The 21,591-nt window shown below is 45.6% G+C and overlaps 1 protein-coding gene across 2 annotated transcripts in view; it reads left to right on the top strand.

The window, feature by feature from the left end:
- Nucleotides 1-648: 648 nt before the first annotated feature.
- Nucleotides 649-21,591, top strand: part of Eif4e3 (eukaryotic translation initiation factor 4E family member 3) — a 44,776-nt gene continuing 23,833 nt past the window's right edge. The window contains exons 1-2 of one of the 2 annotated variants that reach the window (XM_023713299.1): nt 649-793; nt 13,712-13,784. Coding sequence is in view for 1 of the 2 variants with exons in the window: in XM_004629507.2 (XP_004629564.1) it covers nt 4,566-4,735; nt 13,712-13,784 (243 nt within the window). In the remaining variant the exon portion in view is untranslated. Of the gene's footprint in view, nt 794-4,550; nt 4,736-13,711; nt 13,785-21,591 lie in introns of those variants that run through there. The other variant, XM_004629507.2, reaches the window with a different exon arrangement.

Below are 21,591 nucleotides of genomic sequence, written 5' to 3'. Positions count from 1 at the left end.
ACTGAGTTAGGATCCCTGCCTTCCCTCCCAACTTCAGCATTCTACTGTTCCTGCGTTCCCGGGGAGCTGGATGTGAGTGGAAGAGAGGACCACTTGTTACTAGGCAACCGGCACCCACCTCACCCATGTTGCCATGGTGACGATGAAAGTTGGGCTGATGGGATTACCAGCTCCTGCTAATTGCATATGAGCGCTCAAGGTCTGTCTCTTTCTTGCTTGTTCACTGGCTCTGACTTTCTTGTTCTTCTAGAAACTGTGGAGAGTTCTCCTCCTCTTCTCCATCTGTAGAGTGCCCTAGGCAGCCCTGCTGCAATGGAAAGCAACTGGAAATGGAGCCTAGCTGTGTTTCTGAGTAGCTGTGTGACCTTGCACAGGGTACCCAGCTTCTCTGGGCCTGCATTTCCTCATTTTCAAAATAAAGGTGTTGGGCTAGTGCTGCCTGTCTCAGGTTCTTCCTGGCTCTCAAATCCTTTGATGCCTAGGGAGCATGTCAGGGGAACAGACCACACTGTTACTAGGCAACCAGCAGGCACCCTGCCCAAGTTGCCTTGGTGACTGGATGCTGGAGGGGAGGGGGAATAGCTGCTTCAGCTAATTGCTTAATTATTTATGAGCGCCTCAAGTCCTTTTTGTTGTTTTCGTTGCTAGGGGCTGTGGGGTCATCTTTTCCTCTTTCCTGCCACCCCAAGTCATCTGCCTTGCTTGACATGCTGTGGGAGAGCGCCTTGGCCTGGACCTCAAGCTACCCACGTTCTAATCCTGCCTTTGTCACTTTCTAGAGCTGTGGCCTCAGGTAAGTCACTTTGCCTCTCTGGGCCTCAGTTTCCTCATTTGCAGTCTGAGGTTTTCTGAGATGATATCCAAGTTTTCTTTTTATCCAAGAATTTTATCTTCTGCCCTCCAGTTGCAGAATGGAGAAGATGAGAGAGATGCCCTAATTTATTTTCATCTAAGAATGATTCTGAGGAACAATAAGAACAGTTAAAGTCTCTTACATATGTTGGCAGGAAGGCAATGAGAGTTGCCCCTTGTTCCCTCCTTGCCTCCTTTCTTAACCATGTTGCCCGATGTTTCATATTAACCTCAATGTCATTTAAGTTTTATTTATGCAACGTCAACTTCCCATGTCTGTTGGAAGGCTTTGCAATGTAAGATGTATATATGCAGTGTGACCATTAAAATAGAAATAAGAATAAATATAGAAATAGTGATGTTTCTTCATTGGTTAGTGTCTGAGTTGTGATTGAGCAACAGATGCAATTTGGAGCATCCTGGAAGCCAAAGCAAAAACAGAAGGAGGCATATAATTGCTTTTCAATAAAGAAAGATTTTCAATCTCTGTTACCACAAAAAATAGATTGTCCAACTGACTGTAATCTTAAATTCTGGAAACAATTTATCATGGAGTATATACTTCCTTTTACAAAAGCTATTTTTTTAAATAGTTCTTTCTTACTGTATTATTAAAGAAGAATCTAAATTTGACCATTTGACTACTTTCAGAGTGAACAGAAAGCAAAACTTCCTATCCACTAATTTTATGGAGAATTTTATGATAAATATTAGTAAAAATGAATTTTCATAATCAATAAATCAGTTATATATAAATTCATAAGCTACTTTATAGAGTAACTTGGCACCATATCTCAAATTTTTAAATGCAGCCAGCAATTTTTCTCCAAGTTTATTCTGAGATAATTGTGTACAGGTAAAGAAAGACATGAATACAGAAATGCTCTTGGTCATATTATTTACAGAAAAAGATGGCTAGAAATCACATGATAGTGAAGGATAGTGAATAAAATTATAATACTTCTTAACAATGACTTACTTTGTAGCCCTGAAGACGAAGTAGCTTTAAATGTTTTGATATGGTAGATCTTCAAAGATTAAACATTAAGAAAAATAAGGTACAGAATTTGATAGTGAATTATTTCTTTTATGTTATATAAAGTGTACATACAAATCTACATGCATGCTTGTATGTGTATACTTGGATTTTTCTGGAAGGAAGCTGTTAATAGTGTTTCTCTGGGCTGGAAGATTGGAAGTCTTGCAAGGGAGGGAGACGTTCTGTCATGGCTTATCTTTACTATCTGGAGCTGTTAGTTTTCCATGCGGAGACACAAGAGCCTGGCAGCTGAATGCAGTCTGAACTCTGAACACCTAGGCTCAAACCCCTATTCTACCACTTACTAGCTGTGTGGCCTTGAGGTTAACATCTCTGTTCCTCCTCCGAAGGACAGGTGAATCTAACTTCTTTAGTGTGTTGCAGTAAAGATTAGACAAATTAATAGCATAAAGTGCTCAGGACAACCTAAATGATACCATAAAATATTTTCTCAGTGAGAGAGAGAGGGAGAGGGAGAGGGAGAGGGAGAGGGAGAGAGAGAGAACAAGAACAAAAACAATACATCTACTCAAATGGACCCCCTCTCAGTTTTGAAAAGACTTCATAAGATACGCCACGACTTCCAACATCTTATGTTGAGTTCAAGTTGTTCGAAGCAGGAACTGTAAAGCACAAGTCTTGATGTAATTTGTCATTTTATCCCACTGTGTTTACTTTGGGAAGGACATCTCCCCTGGATTCATGACAGCTTTCACATCTGTGCAGCCCCTGGATCCAGTGTGGTCTGAGCTTTGCTTCTAGCCTGGCTCAGTGATTGGGCATGTGGTAGACACTCATATCCTCAGCTGGTAAAGGCCAAGGAGGGTTACCCAAAACTTCGATTTTAAAGAGGGTGTCCAAGACCACTGACCTCGATACGTTTGTCTGCATTCCTCATACCTCTGCTTTTCTATGTTTATTATATTGTTTTTATTTTAAAGAGAATTTTATAGAACAATAAAAATGATACAAAATTTCAAAACAAGATGATAGGATATTACCAATGTTATAATATATTGCATATTATTTTCAGAGTAGTTGCTGGGATTACCAGCTACAGGCATGTTTATGATTGCTCAAACAATATAAACACTGTTCCTTTAAATGAACTAATAGAAATTAATAGTACAATTATCTTAGCTATCTTGTGTATATATACATTTTTTTCTCCCTTCTTTTGTTTTTCCCTTTCCTCCATCCCAGTTATTCTTTTCTTTTGAGCAGCTTCTTTCCCTTTCACAATATCTATTGTACCTTTTGGATTTTATTTACTCTTTCAGTTCCTTACACTAGAGAAACAATATGTTTACAGGTGGGTCCTATGTATTTCACTTATGAATATGGTTTCCAGTTGTATCCATTTACCTATAAAAAGCCTCCAGTTTATCTTTATAGCTAAGTAGTACTCCATTTTATAAAAATACCACACCTTTTAAATCCATTCCTCAGTTGATGGGCATTTGGGGTGCTTCCAAGATGTGGCTGTGACAAATTGCTGTACTACAAAATGTATGCACATATATCATTGTGGTATTATGTTTCCAGTTCTTCTAGAAAAATACCTAGAAGGGGAATAGCTAGGTCAAATGGGACCTCTAATCTTAGTATTTTAGGAATCTCCACAATGATTTCCTCAGAGGTTTCACCATTCTGCACTCCCATCAACAGTGGAGAAGGGTTTCTTTTTCCCCACAGCCTTTCCAGCATTTATTATTGGTTGTCTTCTTGATGAAAGCCATTCTTTCTGGGATGAGTTGGAATCTCAGTGTTGTTTTAATTTGCATTTCTCAAATGACCAATGATGTTGAACATTTTCTTATAAATTTATTTGTCTTTTGTATTTCGTCCTCTGAGAAGTGTGTATTCATCCCAGATGAGTATTTTTGGATTAGGTCTTTGAATTTTGGGAATCTGATATTTAAAAAATTATTTATATGTTCTAGATAGGAGGGCTTTTTTCCTATGACCCACCGATACTTCTATGGTGTTGAGCCTAGTACAATGTTAGTGGTCTGTGCTCAGAGCTATCTGTTTTTCTCCTCCTTCGTTCCTGGGCTTTGGGGCAGGCCAGGAGAGCTCTGGCTGACTCTGAGACAGCAGAGGGGGCTCAGGTCCTTTCAGTCAGCCCAGCTAGGAAAGTGGCTGTGGGCATGGGGAAGGCCAGGCTGAGGAGCTGCGACCTTGTATCAGCGGTTCCTTCCCGTCCCACCGTCTGCGTGGCCGGCCTCTGGGACACTGGCCCGTCTCTATCCATTTGGCCATTGGTTCCTCACCACCTATCTGTCGCATCCAACTGCGCTTCCATCTGCCCTCCCAGCCCTCCAGCCCTCCTCCAACCATCTGCCAGCCTTCGCACGCGTGCTTCTTGCTGCCGGTCGGTCCACCCATCCCTTCTTCCTCCGCGCGTGGCACTCTGAGCTCCGGGCCGCAGAGCCAACCCCGAGTGACTCTGTCCCTCTCGTCCCAGGCCGCCGGCCCCCGCCCCTCGCTGCGTCACCTCCCGGACCCAGAGGACCCCCGCTGTGCCCCGGAGTCCCCTCGCTGGAGGCCTCCGGGCGCTGCGCTGCCCTCTTGCGCCCCGCGTGGGGTGGGGCGGGGCGGGGCGGGGCGGGGTGACTCAGCCGCGCTCCCCGCGGTCCGCACGTCCGCCGGCCTCGCAGGCGGGGCGGAGAACATGGCGCTGCCCCCGGCCGCCGCGCCCCCCGCCAGGGCCCGGGAGCCTCCGGGACCCCGCGTCGCCGCCGCCGCCTCCGAGGCGCCGCTGGGCTTGCAGCAGGCGCGAGCGCTGCGCCCCGAGCCGGGCGGGGTCCCGCTGCACTCGCCCTGGACCTTCTGGCTCGACAGGTGAGGGCCAGCCCGGCCTGCGCGCCGCGCTTTGTCTCGGAGCCGCCGGCCCGACCCGACCCGACCCGGCCCGGCCCGGCCCGGAGCTCTGGCGCAGGACCTCGTGCGCTCGGGCTCGCGGTCGGCGGCCGCCCGGCTTGGGCCGCGCCGAGAGGCTCCGTGGCGACCTCGTCTCCGGGCGGGGAGCGCAGAGCGCAGCCCCAAAAGTTTCAGCAGCGCCGCTTTCCCCGCCTCCCTCGGCTCGGGCGCCCGGTGCGCCCCGGGGAGGACCCCGCGAGTCGGCCTCGCGGTGGAGGCTGCAGCCCTGCGTCCGCACCGGCTCTCGGGTGGCTCCGGACGCACGGGGCGTGACAGCAGTCGGGAAAGCGGACGGGCCTCCGGGAGGCCTGGGTGGGGCGCTGGGACTCCGCGCCGGAGAAGCCGCCGGCACCTCTGCACCTCCCCGTCACCCCGAGGCGGCTGTTTATCTGACGGGGAGCCACCGCCAGCTGAGCGCCCGGGTTCTGTGGGAGCAGCCGCTCACGCTGCGGGCCTGTCGTGGCTTTCTCAGGGGACACTCCGTACCTTCTCCTCAGAGGCCTCCGAGGCTGCAGAAACTCGCCATCGTTCGGAGTTCCTCCGTCCTGCTTGCGTTGTCTTCCAAACGCGTAGTCTCTGAATATGAGCTTATTTACAAACTTTTACTCCGGCCTCCAGCAGAGGATCACGGGCTAGCCATTTGCTCAACCCCAGTGTGCTGGACACACAGTAGGAGCGCAAGAAATTTTAACAGTTGCATAGGTGATGCACAGCTCCTTCTTTAGTATCTGTTCTAGGTGCCCAGGGATGACACTTCATGGTGGTCCCCAAAAGTTTATGGAACTTTTAGTCAGAGTTGTCTCCCATGGTTAAGTTTTAGGAAATGTAGGTGACAATTTTCTGCAAAATTTACTGAGTGACCACAATCGAGGTTTTAGAAAGCCTTGAAAGATGAAATGCCTGCAAGATTTTTTTTAAAGTGAGACAAGCTCAATCATCTTCTTGTGGAAACTAGCACTAGAGGAAGTGACACCTGGAGACACCTTGTTTTCCAGGGACTCGGAGAGGTGGGGGTAGGGTAGACCAGTAGATTTCCTTTTCAAAGCATTTTCTCTTTCGTTATGTAATTCTAAGACAGTTTGTTAACAAAACTTGTGTCTGTTTTCAGAGACTGTGCTGGTGTTACCTGGTATCTGTTTCCAGGGTATTCAGTCTGGGTCTGTGGTCCGATTTGTGGATATAGTTGGCTGGTGGAAACTATCAGAATTTTTTATCTTGTCAAAATTTAGTCAACATATGATTTACGTTTAAGGGATGAGTTAACACTTTTAAAGATACCTTAAAATGTGCAATTCAGTGAAGATATAAACTATTATCTTCCTTACTATTAACTTTTTTTTTCTTTGAAGGTCTATAACCAAGTGAAATGTTAATTCCACAGTGCCTAATCTTTAACAGAAATGCCTGTATCCATTTGAAATTTATAATTTCAGTATCATGCATGTGAATTCATGTTTTCTGGTGAGGCATCTACTGGTTATTGAACAGCTTTCACTTCTTTTTTTTGTGTGTGTGTGGAACCAGGGATTGAATTCAGGTCATTGCACCTGCCAGGGAAGCGCTTACTCCACTGAGCCATCTCCCCGGCCAAAGGGGGGGGGGCGTGAACCAGCGACCTTGTGCTCTAGAGCCCAGCGGGGGAACCACTGCGCTAGGTCACCGCCCTCAGCTTTCACTTCTGTGGGACTTGTACACACTCTACCGCCTGCTCAGGGATATGAGCAGACTGCGGAATTCCTGTGGGAAGAGAGTCTCAAGGAACAGGGCTTCCGTGGTAAAGGCCCATGCTTGGGATGCTGAGGCAGCTTGTGTGAATAGCTACTTATGCTGCTAAGTTGAGTAAGAAACACCTAATGTCCGTTTTTCTGCAGGCCCTGGACAGCAGAGTTCTGGTTTGTCTGGATGACTGATTTACTAGAGGGGGGAGGGCCACCCTGGGTGTGTAGCACCAACCCACACGCTTTTAGCCAGGATGACACCACCTCCAGGCTTCCAGCACAGACCCTTAAGCTTCCCCACTGGAACTCAGTGGGTGAGCTCCTGGGCCCCTTCATCTGGATTCTTGGGCTCTCCGTGTTTCTACAGCCCTTTCACACTCTTCCACACCTGACTGTTCAGCCACTGTAAGCCTACCTTATAAGTCCTTTATGTAAATGTATACCTATATACATACTACTAAATCTATTCTGAAGTCTTTACATATATCGTATATATATACACTATTCATAAATCCTTTTTATATCATGCATATATCAAATCTGTTTCTCTAGTGCACATGGACATTAGGTGTTTCTTACTCAACTTAGCAGCATAAGTAGCTATTCACACAAGCCACCCCTTGAGCAGAAGATGCAGTGCTCAGAGCAGCCAGAAGACTGTGTCCTTCCAGCGCCTGCCCAGTCCTCCTTACTCCGCATCACTGCCTCCTGCCCTGGCCCTTCAGTTCATTGGCCTGTGCTCAGCATCCCAAGCATGGGCCTTTACCATGGAAGCCCTGTTCCTTGGGACTCTCTTCCCACAGGTATTCTGCAGTCTGTTCTTTTCTGTGCTGTGAGTGTCATCTCAGACAGCACCCCCTGCCACTGACAGAGTGGCATGTCATACCTCACGAAGAGTTCAGAGAGGTGCTGAGTCCTACAGGGACCCTGTGGGGTATGATGGCCCACAATAATGAATCTGACACCTGGAGTGGGGCCAGGCTTGACAGAGGAGACCACCAACTCATCTTTGTTCGTAGCATTATCTGTAGGAACAAGATCAGGAAAGAAGGTGTGTGGAAGAGCCACAGGTGGCAGAGTGCAAGGGTATTATCACTTTGCCTATTTTCCCCCATTCATTCATTCTTTCTTTCATTTTTTTTCTGAGCCAGGGTCTCACTATGTAGTCCAAGCTGGCCTTGAACCCACTATGTAGCCTAGGCTGGCCTCAAGCTAGAGGTAATCTCCCTATCTCAGCCTCCCAAATACTATAATTGCAGCATGCGCCACAAAGCCTGGTGCTTTCTCTCCATCCTTGCCCTTTGTTCCCACAGAATCTATAAATAGCCAAGGTTCTCACTTTTTGTGAAAAGGTTCTGGATAGAGCTATCTGACGGGAAAGGGTTTTTCTCTAGGAAACTCACAGTCTTTCCAAGTATGAGTCAGTAGTTGCTTCTTGAGAACAGCCCAAGGCCTTCACTCGCAAAGTTACTGATTCTTGGCTGGTACTTGCTGGTCTCAAAAAAAATTTTTTTTCTACTTTTAATATTATACATGCCATTTATATAAACCTACTTATATAAACCTAAGGTAGCAAGCAAGACAAATCTGGCCTGAGGACACTTCAACAGTTGGCCTTTTTTAGTTGTGTTTGCTAACTTTGACACTGTTTTACTTCTCTTCTCCCACCTTGAGTGTCCTGAAGGGTGAACTGTATCAAGATGAGAAGAGCCTCAGCTGCAAACCTTTAGAGGTGCGGCAAGAGTAGACAGCTGGCTACAGTACATGCGGCTTAGGCTCGCCACTACTGCCCTCGGCGGAAGCAGGGAAAAATCAGTATCAAATAAACATTCTGAACTTAAGCATTCAGATTTTGTGGATACTTTCAATAGATACATCGTTATCTAGTAGTAATAGGATTAGATGGTTTTTGTAGGAGACTCCCACACAGGAAGCTGGTGTAGCCACAAGCCACAGATCTATCTCAAAGTGATTAAAATGAAATCTTTAGTGGAATGGTGATGTGTGAGTGGCATAGTTAATCAGGTAACTGGGCCTGGGCAGGTTTCACCCTGACAGCTTCTGATGCTGAGGTAAATTCCACAGCAGACTGGCTTTTAGGAGTCCTGTCCCTGACTTAAGGTCTTCCCCCTCCAGATTGGTTTCTTTGCCTAAAGTGAAATCATCTCCCAAAAGTAGAATAAAAACAAAATTGTCATCATTCACTCTTCACTGAGTATTATTATGCATGAGTATTAAGCATGTGTGTCTAGTAACAGAATATACTATCTAAAGTTTAAATGTTTTTCTACTTTAAATTGTCAATAGAAGCCTGACAAGGTAGTACACACCTATAATTGCAACACTTGGGAGACTGAAGTAGGAAGACGGTATTAGTTTACAGCCAGCCTGAACTGCATAGCAAGATCCTGTTTCAAAAAGGGGAAAAAAATTGTTAATATGAATACGCTTCTGTGTATTAAGTACTGGACTAAGAGCTATATAAAATTATCCACAAAACCCTCACACTATTAAAGTAGGCCATATTAGCAACAGTTTACATGTGAGAAAATTGAGGCCTATAGAAACATCTTGCCAGAATCCACACAGCAGTAGGAACAGAAATGGGGTTTGCATTAAGGACTGTGTAACCCCAAGTACTGGCATCCCCACACCTTGAAGACTGCATCCCTGTGACTAGGAAAATGCATGGGGTATAATTCTCCTACATTTTAATTCCCAAAGTATAGGTACTGGAAAGGAATTAAGAGGGGCCAGTTGTGGCAGGGCACGCCCGTAATTCCAGCCCTGGGGCTAAGGCAGGAGCTTAAGGCAGAGTTCAAGGCTGCCATCAGCTAGAGTAGTAAGACCCTATGTCAGAACCGTGAAAGAAAAGGTAACCTGGGCCTGCCACTGAACTTCACAGATGAAGAACCCCAGGGACTGTTTTATAGGAGAAAAATAAGCCAAAGAGTCCCTGTGTCAGAATTAGCAGAGAAAAGAAGGGGTCTTTGCCTAAAAACCTGTATTAAGTCCCAGTGTGGACTCGTCCTTCACATGTAATGATAACACCCTTAGGATCGTGTCTTCGTGCATGTGGCTATGATCCTTCCGCTCATTAGATTTCATTTTTCACGTCGGTTTACATTTCTTGTGGGGATTTGAATTAGGTGACATGCCAGGATTTGGCAGGTCTCCTGTGGGCCCTGAAGGCTCTGCACCTCTATCAACTCCCAGGACACACAGGGTTCAGGAAACTTTGCCAGTGTGTTTGTTTTGCCAGGAGCATCTCCCAGCATCTTTATTTACTTATTTATTTGTTTGTTGGTTTCTGTGGCTGGTGACCAGGGCCACGGCCTGCTAAGTTCTCGTCAGGAAATGGTCAAGAGAGTTTCTTAGGCACTTACCAAGGCCTGACTCCATGGACTTTCTTAGTGAGCTCAGGCCACAACATGGCATCTTTAAAGGTGGGGCTTAATATAGAGGGTGGATTTAGAAAATCTGACGTGGGGATTGCAAGGTTCAGGACAGGGGGTCCGTGTTGGGTGCTCATGGTACCAAGCAGAGTGGTGCTTGTGTTGAAAGTGTTTGATTTAACTTTGTTACTAAGAAAAAGATTGTCAGCTCTGCTGTTGGCCGACTGCATCTTTGGATAAGCGACTGTATTATAGTTTCTTTATCTGCAAAGAAGTGGTGAGATGAGCTAATACGCGCACATATAATAGGACATGTAGTCTTTGCCTCTCAGTATTTCCTAAATAAGAAAGGGGTAAAATACTTTTAAGCACTTCAGGCTTAAATTAGCTAGGAGTTTAACCCAGTGAAGCTTCCCTGGGGCCTACTTTAATGAGTAAGTAACATGATTTGCAATAGTGTATTCAGTTCTGGGTAAATGGTGCTTATATGACTGAAAAACATTTAAATAGAATAGCTGGACCAACTTTTGTGGATTTCCTGTCTTTTCCTAACTTCCAATGAAAAGAGATTTTCACCAGTTTTATAAGGAGGATTTTAAGATGCATTCTGTATTCTTCTGTTAAGTTGGAGACAAAGGATTAATGTAAGACTGGAGCGGGAGGTTTGGTCTAAGTAGCACACACACTTCCCTAACACTTTACATTAATCATCTGTTTGGCATACGCTGGGTCCCTTCCCACTTCTGCTTTAACTGGTATAGTTTCCAAATTGGCCAAACCCAAGTGGAAATAGCCTTCACTGACGCTGTGGCTGTAGACCTAACACTGGTGCCTGGTGGGTGTTCATTTCTAAGGGTGGATATAGAGGTGCTAAGCTCTCAGTGTGACTCTTGACTCTCCTGCAGATTAATGAAGCTCCTTGGTATTTCTTGTAATGCTCTTGGCTTCTCATCTGTATCCTCTTCTTCTGTTCATCTCATTGATGCTAGTGACGTCAGCAGCATTTACCTACTAGATGCAATTAGACGCACTGTGCAAATAAATGTCTTATATGGTAGCACAGTAATGGGAAAAGATCTTGAGCTTTGTTTATAAAGAAGCAAGTGTCAAAAAAGGTCAAACTTGATGCACAGCTTGTAGGTGGTAGAGCTGGACGCGAACTGAAGAACTGAGTTTTGTTGATTCCAGAGACCAACCTCTGAATCTCTGTGTTTTCTGCCTCCTTGCTTGGGCCCCTCTGTGGCCTTTGTTTGGTGCAATATCTTTCTGCATCTCTGCTTCTACCCTCCTCAAGGATGTGGCTGGATGTGTGGTGAAAGAGGGAACAATGCCAGGCAGGAAGGGTGGGTGGATCCAAGGAAAGTGTAGGTAGTCTGTAAGAGGGAGGGAAGAGTTTGTCCTAAGGCCTGCTGTATGTGACCACTCTTGCCTTTCCCTGGAGTCAGTCTACTGTACAAGGGAGGTTACAGGTGTCAGAACCAGACAGATGAAAAAGAACTCATGTCTATTACTTAAAACTAAGCTCACTAAGCCTCAGTTTCCTAACTTGTGAAATGGAGCTAATGATGTCAACTTGGCAGGCTTCTCATAAGGATCAGCAAGGATGCTTGCTCAGTGATAAGAAGCCACAATTTTCCTAACTCTCCAAGCCTTCTTTCCACCTCGTATCTTCCAGGCAAGTAGAGAAGGTCTAGGCATTGGTTTTTTTGTTTTGTCTTGTCAGCACTGAACATTAGGTCCAGTAGAAACTGACTTGTTTATGAGGGAGATCATTTGCAAATCCTAGCTTGTTTGGCCTTTTAAAATGTATTCTTGATTTTGCTCAATTTCACTTGTGAAAGAAACTTGAGGTTGGGGTTTGGGCATGAGGGTTAGGCCTGCTGATATTTTCTAGGCACAGAACACCATGCCTTAGCCTGAACAGATGGGCCAAAGTAATCTGACAACAACCAACAGCTAGAAAGAACCTTTACAATCATAAATGCCAACATGCTCCATGAAAAAATCAGAGTATGCCTGAAATTCTAGCACTATGGGATGCTGAGGCAGGAGGACCAAGCGCAGCCTGGGAGACTTAGCAAGACCCCATCTCAATAGAAAAATAAAAATAAATTTAAAAAACATTAAACGGATGGGAATGTAGTTCAGTGTGAAGGCTCTGACTATACTCTCCAGTACAACAAACAAGAAAATGCATCTGGATCATAAGGTGTTAACAGATTAAAGACAGAGCTATTCTTAGACATGATCCTAGCAGTTATTTTGTGAAGAACTTTCCTACTTGCTCCACCTAGAAAGACTAATTAGAAAATCTATATGGCTGCATATTGATGTTAAAAATGACATTCAACAAGGGCTGGCCAAATAGCTCAGCAGATTAAAGCGCTTGCAAGCAGGCACAGTGTCCAGGGGTTCGATCCCGCGGCCTGCTGTGCCGGCCCTGCCCCCGGGATGCACAGAGACTGCAATTGAGACTGGGCATGGTGATGTGCACCTGTAATCCCAGCTCTTGGGAGACTGTAAACAGGCAGATCACTACAAGTCTGATCTAGTATTGAGACCCTAAACACCCTGTAGACCCTTCCCAAAAATCCAAAAAAAAAAAAAAAAAAAGGAGAGAGAGATTCAATAAAGATAGTGCTCTTGATGATCTGTAGTTACAGGAATGGAGTTTGTAGAGCCCTATCGTGCTCATTTCACCCAGGTGTTCTCATTGCTCTGGTCTCTACTGCTGAGCTGCTGTGTGTTTTGCACACATCTCCTGTGTGCAGTGGTTTAAGAGCGTTCAAGAAAGTACATGTGGAGCTTTCAAGAAAGTACATGTGCTTCCAGGTATTGATGGTTGGGAAATAGCAGAGGTGTGTGCTCCTTTCTAGGTCCTGGTCAGCTGTGAGCATGGTGCTTTCTCCTGGCAGCAGTCCTCTTGATTTCTCAGCACAGCCAGGCCTGGGCTGTGGAGCATTGTGTGGTGAAATGTCATAGACTTGACAAACAGGACCTCGACTAGAGCACAAACTGCTGACGTAGTAATAGGGAGTAGGGAATGGTGCCAGCAGTTGAGAGTCTTAACACCTAAAAATCAATGAGATTGGATTATTTGATCCACAATCCCAGGACTGGTGCTTGGTAAAACCAGCTAAACTGCAGAGGATTTTGTGGTGAATAACTCTGTACTATGTTGCCATCTAGTGGAGCAAAGAGCAAATGTTAGAGTAATATATTCTACTCTACAGTTCTCCAGAGCCATTTCAAGGAGCAGGAGAAGGTAACTGGAAGATTTTCTAAAGGCAATTGTTTGGGAAACAGATTCAAATTCAGTAAAACCCAAGTTGATATTTTAATGATATTTCTTGAAGGGAAGAGCTGCTCTGTTCCTCAAGAGTACGGATATGGACCGCAAGACGGCTGACAAATTTTAAAACACATCCCCGTAGTAGGACACTGGGTTTTCATTATTACTGGTGCAATTTCTCACCTAAAGTCCTCTATGTAAAATTTTTGACTATTATTGTGGTACTTTAATGTTTTCCAAAATGTTGTGTTAAGGTCTTCAATATCTTTCTTTTCCATTTCTTCTATTACATTTCCAGAGTACATGAGTTAATTTTTAGGAGAAGCAAACACAAGACTTCACCCAGAAGAAGGTTCATATTTAAAGTCCAGCTAGCATGCCTTACATGTCCAATTTTGGTTTTTACTAAGATTTACAAGGTCGTATTGTTCAATAGCTTATGACCACTGAACGCTTCTGTTTGCATTTTGTCCTCTTGTGGCTGTTTCCTTAGGTCGCTTCCTGGTGCCACGGCAGCTGAGTGTGCCTCAAACCTGAAGAAAATCTACACAGTGCAAACAGTGCAGGTAAGATCCGGCATTGAGCATGGTGGGGGCGTGGCTCACACCAGCCACTTGGTTGTCCACTTTGAGGACCCGTAGCCTTGCCAGGGGTTCAGCTCTGGATCTGGTTCTGGTCCATTTTGGGGCAGCTATCCTTGGCCACATGCAAGGGCAGGTGGGCTGCTACTTTTGCAACCTGCTAGAACTTTCTTAGCTAAGCTTTCTACAGCTCCACACGAGAAGCAGGCTGTGACTAAGAGTGAATGTTGTGAAGACATCCACATGTGTGCCTGTTCGACCCCAGCTCTGCCACCCACTTCTGTACCTCTTTTCCCATCTGTGCCAGCGCCTGCCAGGCTGCTGATGGCTGAGGGGACACACTGGGAGGACACAAAGATGCTTTACTTTCTAGGACCACTACTGTAGATACTTGTTCACCTTTGTAATATCTGTGTAATCGGTATAATAGTGGCACAAGCCTCTGCGGTTACTGCAAGGATTAGTGATGCAGTGTTTCCACTGTGCGTGGTGGAACACCGGACAGGCAGCTGGTGTTCAGTGCGTGTGTTTTTGGTTATGCAGGTTCTTTCTTTATCCAACTATGAAGATGAGTATTTTCAAAAATACTGATTTATTTGTATGATCCCATTTGTAGTTTCCCCACAGGCGGATCCCAGCAGGTTTCTCTTCTGGCATCACATGCTTCTGCAGATATAATGAGGCTTTTGACAAGCACAGCTTCAGAGCTGCTCTTCCCTCACCTCCTTCTGGATTTCCAAGAAGGCACAGATCATAAGTAATTTTCCTCTGTGCTACTAAATCTTGGAATGTCTTAGAAAGTCCAGTATATTAGCATCTGGATTATGTCCATTAGGCAGGCTCTTCCTTGTGGAAATGGCACAGATTGCTTTGTCAAATCCTTTTGCCAACATATGGTTTTAAAAATTGTATTTTGGGGGGCCAGCCAAATAGCTCAGAGGACTAAAGTGCCTGCAAGCAGGTGCAGGGGCCAGGAGTTCGGTCCCCAGGTCTTCCATGCCGGCCCTGCTGCTGGGGCGCGCTGAGGTGGCAATTGAGACTGGGTGTGGTGGTGTGTGCCTGTAATCCCAGCACTTGGGAGGCTGTAAACAGGCAGATCACTACGAGTCTGATCTACACAGTAAGACCCTGTACACCCCGTACACCCTGTCACAAAATACAAAAATAATAATAATAAAAGTTGTATTTTTGTAACTGCACAACCCCGGGGATCTGTTCACAGGATGCTGTGCATGGCTACCAAGGGTGTAAAGACACTTCTCCGTCACAAGCCGTTTCTTATTTACTTGGGAAAATTACATGAGAATGTGGAAAAAACAACTCCTCTGCAAAGAATCATTCAGTGCCAAATGTAGGCAGCATCACAAGGCAGCAGGTGGACTGGTGTCCAGAGCACTCAGTTCCCTCACAGTCTGGGAAAGGCTTCCTCGTCTGTCCTTCTCCATGAATTTACAGACTTGTTCCCTCTTCCCAGCAACTGTTTTATGAAACTAAAAGACCTTATTTTTAGGTCTCTCCTCAAGTGGAATCTGTTTGATCCTGTTGGTCATTTAGAGAGTCACTGGGCTTTTTTCCACTCTGTTGTGACAATTAGGTCCCAAGAGCAGGGTGTGAGATCCAGGACAGACATCAGAAAAGTCAGATAATGTACTGGCTCCTTTTTCATGATAACACAGACCATTTGGTTGGGGATTGGATCCTGCAGTGTATTAAGTTCTTCAGGGAATAATTTAAATTCCCCAGGCTAGCATGTGTAAGAAATGCTTTCTTTAAAACTGAACTTTAAGGGCAGGGTGTAGCCCAGAGATGGAGCCCTTACCTCACCCAGGCACACACAAACAAAAATACGAAACCAAAACTACACTTCATTGGGATGTAATTTGTGTACACAATAGACCTGTATTTCTTAAGTGCAAATCTTGACAAAGGAATATATACTTGTAACTGTCACCTAGACCAAGATTAGAAACACGCCAGCAGCTTTCTGTGTGCCCATGTCCTATCAGGTCCTGTCCTCCAGGTGTAGCCGCTGCTCTGATTCCTACAGTATATGCTCCTTTCGTCTTGTATTGAACTTCAGATAATGGAATCACATCAGATTGTATTCTTTTATGCCAGTTCTCTTTCACCCAGTACATGTTGAAGGACTGGATGCATGAGAAATAAAGGAAACACTTTTCCTGGATCAGAGCAGATTGTCCACATAAAGATTTACTCACCTATGGGCTGTGCGTTTTCAGTGGGGACAAAATTTGTAGAAAGCACAGACATATATGTAGTCTATAGAGAATTACACACTCCTGTGGTTGTAAAATTTCTCAGTGGTGATTACTCAAAAGAAGGCTCCTTTAGGTCAGCTTCAGGGGTTGGGTGACAGGAAAGCAGGCTGAGAAACACTGCTGTGAGTGGCCAGGAAGTTGCTCCAGCTTCCTCATCTGTGAAGCTGAGATGATAATCATGCAGACTTTATAAGGCTGGGTGAGGACTACCTGAGATGACGCAGGAGTGCTTGGAGCTCCGCAAGCCCTCAGGGGCTGCTACTGGGACCTCCGCCTTTGCTCCAGCAGGGCATGGGACTGTGTGTCTAGTGGTCACGCTGCCCACATTCACATGGCCCTTAGTAGCTCCTACAAGTTATTTAACCTGTGTCTCAGCTCACTGCTCTATAAAATGGGCATAATTATAACAGAGATTTGTATTATGCTGTTGTGAGAGTGAACTAGGATGGTGAAGTAAAAAAAACACAGTAAACCCCAGTAATAAGAATGTCTCATCTGCCACCATTCTTCTCTTTCTATTGAGGCATCTTTTCATGCTTTCCTCAGTCATGTTTTACATAGGGAAACTATATACCCCTGCTTCTAGGTTATTTATTTCTATTAATTTCAAGAATTATGAAGGGCTGGCCAGGTAGCTCAGTGGACTAAAGCGCCTGCTTAGGCAGAGCACAGTGGCTGGGGTTCAACCCCAGCAGGCCATGATGGCCTGCCCCCCGGGGCGCACTGAGAAAGCAACTGAGCCTGGGCGTGGTGGTGCACGCCTATCATCCCAGTGCTCGGGAGACTGAAAACAGGAGAGTCACTATGAGTCCAATCTGTGTAGTGAGACCCTGTAGACCCTGTAGCAAATACATTTTTAAAAAAATTCAAGAATTATGCCCTGCACTACACCACTACTCATACCTCTATTTTTTAAAACGTCTTTAACTTATTCCTAACTGTTGGGAGTTTGGCCTGTGAGTGTCTTTAGTATCCCTGGAATGGTCTTTAGTCCTCAAGAACTAGCTACAGTGCTTACTTAGCAGTCTGAGCACACCTTGTCCCAGCTGCCTTTTTATTCTGTGCTTGTATGTTGATGCTCTGTCACTGTCCACCCTGAAAAACCTATCTCCCTATTCGTGTTTCCGTTTTCCCCATGTGGGGTCAGGTGAAATGTAAGAATCATGGGTTATTAACAAGGCCCTTCTGCAAGTTCCAGTCATGCGGGTGGGGGAGGGACCGTTGTTCCTGTGTGTTAGCTGGGAGCTGATGCTGGGGGAACTGGCTAGCTCCTTGTGCCTCCAGAGCTGGAGCTCCCTCCCGGGAGTGCAGGGGGCCAGGCCTCCAGGCCACCTGCGTAACCCCTGCCGAGGGCACACACTGCAGCCAGCAGGAGTCCTAACGGTCTGAAAATAGAGTTATTTCCTGCTTTCACCTCTTTCTTAGGGCTGGGGAGGTAGCTCAGAGGCATAAGCACATCTTTCTTGGAAATTTCTTTTTCACTTAGGTGTGTTTTCCAGATAAGCTTATTGATCTTTTCTGATCTTTTGAATGTGTACACAGTACACATTTTCCTGGTGTCAGTGTCTCCTCCAGGGGTGCAGCGCAGATGGGAACATGATGGCTACACACGCTCAGGCATGGCTGAGGGAGAGTGTGGGGCTGCCTGTGGATAGGATTTGCTTGAGAGGGTCCTTTGTTCCCAGACCCTTTCTGTGTTGCCTGCCACAAGACTCAAAATTTCACCCTTAAAATTGTATTCCTACGTAGCATTCTGCCTCAACCCTCAGCAATTTCTCTTACCAATTTCAAGATTTGCCATACTTGTCCCACTTATACTGTGTTCCACCAGATATAGCCTGTAAATTGATGTTTCACTTAAATTTACACAGTAGACACTTCATATTTTTTCTAAATAGAATTTCAGTATTCATCATAGCCAGAAAGTCTTCATAAATAGTATATATAACCCATTAAAATGAAGAGAGTAAAGTCACCCTGGGTACCACAAAGAAGGCCAAGACTTCTGCTGCCAGCAGGTTAGCCTGCCAGGTTATGGAGTTACACTGTTATGGGTCATTAAGTTAGGGTAGCAGATTGATTCTCAGACTCTTGAGGAATGAGGCTCATGCCTCGAGAAGCAGGGATTTATAGGTCAGTGTTGATAACAGAGGATGATGGGAAGATTGATTTAATGTGCTGCCTTACTTGGACACAGCAGGACAGCCTGTGACAGTGGGCACTGGACCTAGAGGGGACCTCTGGAGTAAAGAGAGGGACGTAAGGGAAAAGACACTGGCCCTGAAGAGAGAGAGGCAACATTGTAAGAGGGAGAAAGAGAGACAGACCTGCAGCCAGTTCTGTCGCATAGCTCGGTCGAGTGCAAACTTACTATCCAGTGTAATAGGCTTCTTTATCCATGCTTAATTTATTCATTGTATGTATAATGGGATTAGTATCTATGATCCTAAAGCAGTTATGCAGAAAGAGAAGTGACGTCAGGTTGCCTGCATTCCTGCAGCTTTGCTCACTGCAGCGGAGACTGTTGTGTGTATTGAGATGAAGGGTGCTTAGTCTTGTAGCCTTTAAGTAACTTAGTTACTTCAGATGTAAAACTTCACAGTTTCAAAGGTAAGTCTCTCTGTGGCAGAGTGTTCACCCTCTTGCTTCCCCACATGAACTGGCAGATGCATTGATGCGCCTGATCCCACATGACAGCTGCCCTCGTACTGGCCACCTGATGCATTCTTGCTGTGGCCTCAGTGTTGAAGGTCTCTGCTGTGTGCACCCCGATGCAGACTCCAGGCCTGTCTAGTAATTTCGTGGTGCAGGCTGAGATATCGGAAGCATTGCTGTGTTCCCCATGCCCCACCAGAGTGAGAGGAACTGCAAGCCTACAGCAGCCCTCCAGGCCTGAAAATACAATCCACCTCCCCAGCCCTTCCCTGACCTGCCTCCTGGCCCACACTGAAGGAAGGAACCGCAGGAGTCCTGGGGCCACGTGGGCTGACCCCAGCGGGAAGCACACTGCTCTGCTCTTGGTTCCCCAATTGGGGAACACCTGTCTTCTGCCCTCTCAAGTTGGAATCTCACTTTCCTCTCCAAACTTAGCTCCCCATCTCAGAGTGACTCGTACTCTTGGAACTCAAACCCAACCCAATTTTTTCTGAACTCCCTAGCTTTTGCACACCAGAAGCTCTTTGCTTCCAGTCTTTGCATCTGTTGTGAGTTAAAAACATCCATTAAACCTTTTCAGTGCCCCTCTCTGTTCTGGTGTCTATCTGTCCTCCAGGAACATGATTGGTTCAGCCCAAGGAAACCCCTAGCAAGTGGAAATACCTAATGAGCATACACATTCATTCAGGATTCTGCAGGTAGCCTCCTCTAGGCATGCTGCAACTGTTGGAAGAAAATGTGGACTTCTTTTTCTTCTTTAGAACATTCTAGTGGGAAATTGAGGAGGGCCACTAATTTTCCTAATAGTAAATGATTATCTGTTTGGCAAAAGATTATCAGATGGGACATGATTACTCTAGTCTGAGCTAGAAAATTCAGAGTGTATCGAGTGGTCACCACATTTAATGAATGTGACCACACTCTGCATGCTGTCTTAGGCCTCCCACATTCTTGCACTTGGAGCCATTGAATCATGCCATGAAGTACCATTGTGGTACTGCTTGTACAGTGGAGGCAAATGAGCTTTAAGAGCTTTGTGGCCAGTGAGTATTGTCCTAAAATTCCACTGGGAAGGCATCTGGATGCTCACTTAGAGCACCAGAATGATATTGGAGAACTTACAGCCAGCAAGCGAACCCGGGGGTCAAGGGCCATCACTCGCCTGGTCAGGCAGTTCCCCAAGGACGACTACAGTGCACACAGCTGACCAAGTGAGGTGTCCACCAACACTGACCAAGTGACTGATGCCCAATTTTTATACTTATTGTACTTGGGTGGTCATTAAGGCATTGAAGACAGGAGTTGGGCACCATTCATAAACATTGTACCTAGTTTGGAATAGGGAGATAAACCCACTTATAGCCTTGTGCTGTGAGTAGGACCCTCTCAGTAGTGTCACCAGATGCTTTGCTCCCATTTGTTGCCACACAAATGTACAAATAGATGTTTTAATAAATATGCTATCGGAGTCAGATCTTTTACTGTCTCTGATTGGGCTTCAGTCTCTTCCAATCAGATTTGCCCAGGTAAACAGCATCAGTTATCTATATTTGAATTTGTTTTCAAGTGAAGTTTCCATGGTTGTATATAGTCCTTAGAAGGGATTGTAGGGTTGTCCTGAACTTTGCAATGAGAGAAGGATTTATTGTAACATTCTGAAGGGAATTGAAACAGGAGGCAAAGAGGGCAGTTTTGCTTTGGGATTCGTTTAGATTCAAAATTTGCCAGCACAAAGTCCTCTTGGATTTCTTTCAGGCAGAGCTTTTCATTTAGTGGCATTTTTATCCTTACGTTCAGCAAAGTCATTGCCACATTGGTGTCAGGCTACAGTGAAGATGGTCACCAGACTCCATGCATTTAAGGGCATTAACTGGAAGGAAGACATCTTCAGCAGCTATCCAGGCCTTCCTAAATTAAAGTGGGTACTCCCCACACATAAAGCACTGTCATGATAGGAAACAGCTGAGTGGTTAAGAAAATAGGGGCCTTAGAATCAGAGTGCCGGGTTCAAATCCCAGCTCTACCCATTCACTCTCGCCACGGGTGGAACCTGAAATACTGGACCTATTTTCTTATTTGCACTAGCAGCGTAGCATTGATTGAATAGGCGCCTGCGTAAGGATGGGCATCAGGGGATCCGTGCCATGACCAGGCGTCTTGCAGCTGCTCCTGTGTTGGCGCCATTGTAGTGGAAGGATTAGGCTGAGTTCTCAGTTATAGATCTACCACCATGGGCTTCTTTTTCCCTTCAATTTTCTTTCCACCCATTTTCACCACCTTTCCAATTTGTTCAGTTTTATTGTATTTTTACACAAAACAGGCTTGAACAACCCATAAGGATTGTCATTGAGCCTAGAGGAAATTCCATTCTGCCTTTGCCACTCCGTGCAGGAGGACCAAGGATTCGCTTCCATAATTGTTCGGTGCCTTGCACTGCCTCATCAGACCTCCTAGAAGACCCCCTTCACCACCCAGAATGGCATTTCTCATTTTCACGTAATTCTGTGCCTAGAACCCCAACTGTAGTACTTCCATGGCCTCATCCCAATGAACTGAAGAGCGTTTTCTTCTTCACAGCCTCAGTCTTGTCCTAATCCCAGCGGCTGTACTCTGTAGTGATTTGGGGTAAGGCAGTCTAGATGTCCATTTCCTTATCTCTGAAATGAAGCAGTAACTCTCTCTCACAAGGTTGTCATTAGAATAAATTGCATAAGGGGCTGGTGAGATGGCTCAGTGGTCTAAAGCACCTACTTAGAACAAGCTTAGCAAAGCAAGAGACTGCGGTTCAATCCCCCAGCACCACATGCCAGCCAGCCCCGCCCCCTGGTGGGCTGAGCTGGCCACACACACACACGCAT

This window comes from Octodon degus, unplaced genomic scaffold (genome assembly GCF_000260255.1).
Source record: "Octodon degus isolate 3935 unplaced genomic scaffold, OctDeg1.0 scaffold00030, whole genome shotgun sequence".
Taxonomy (NCBI): Eukaryota; Metazoa; Chordata; class Mammalia; order Rodentia; family Octodontidae; genus Octodon; species Octodon degus.
Note: the sequence above shows the minus strand (reverse complement) of the source record. Positions and strands in the feature narration are given on the sequence as shown.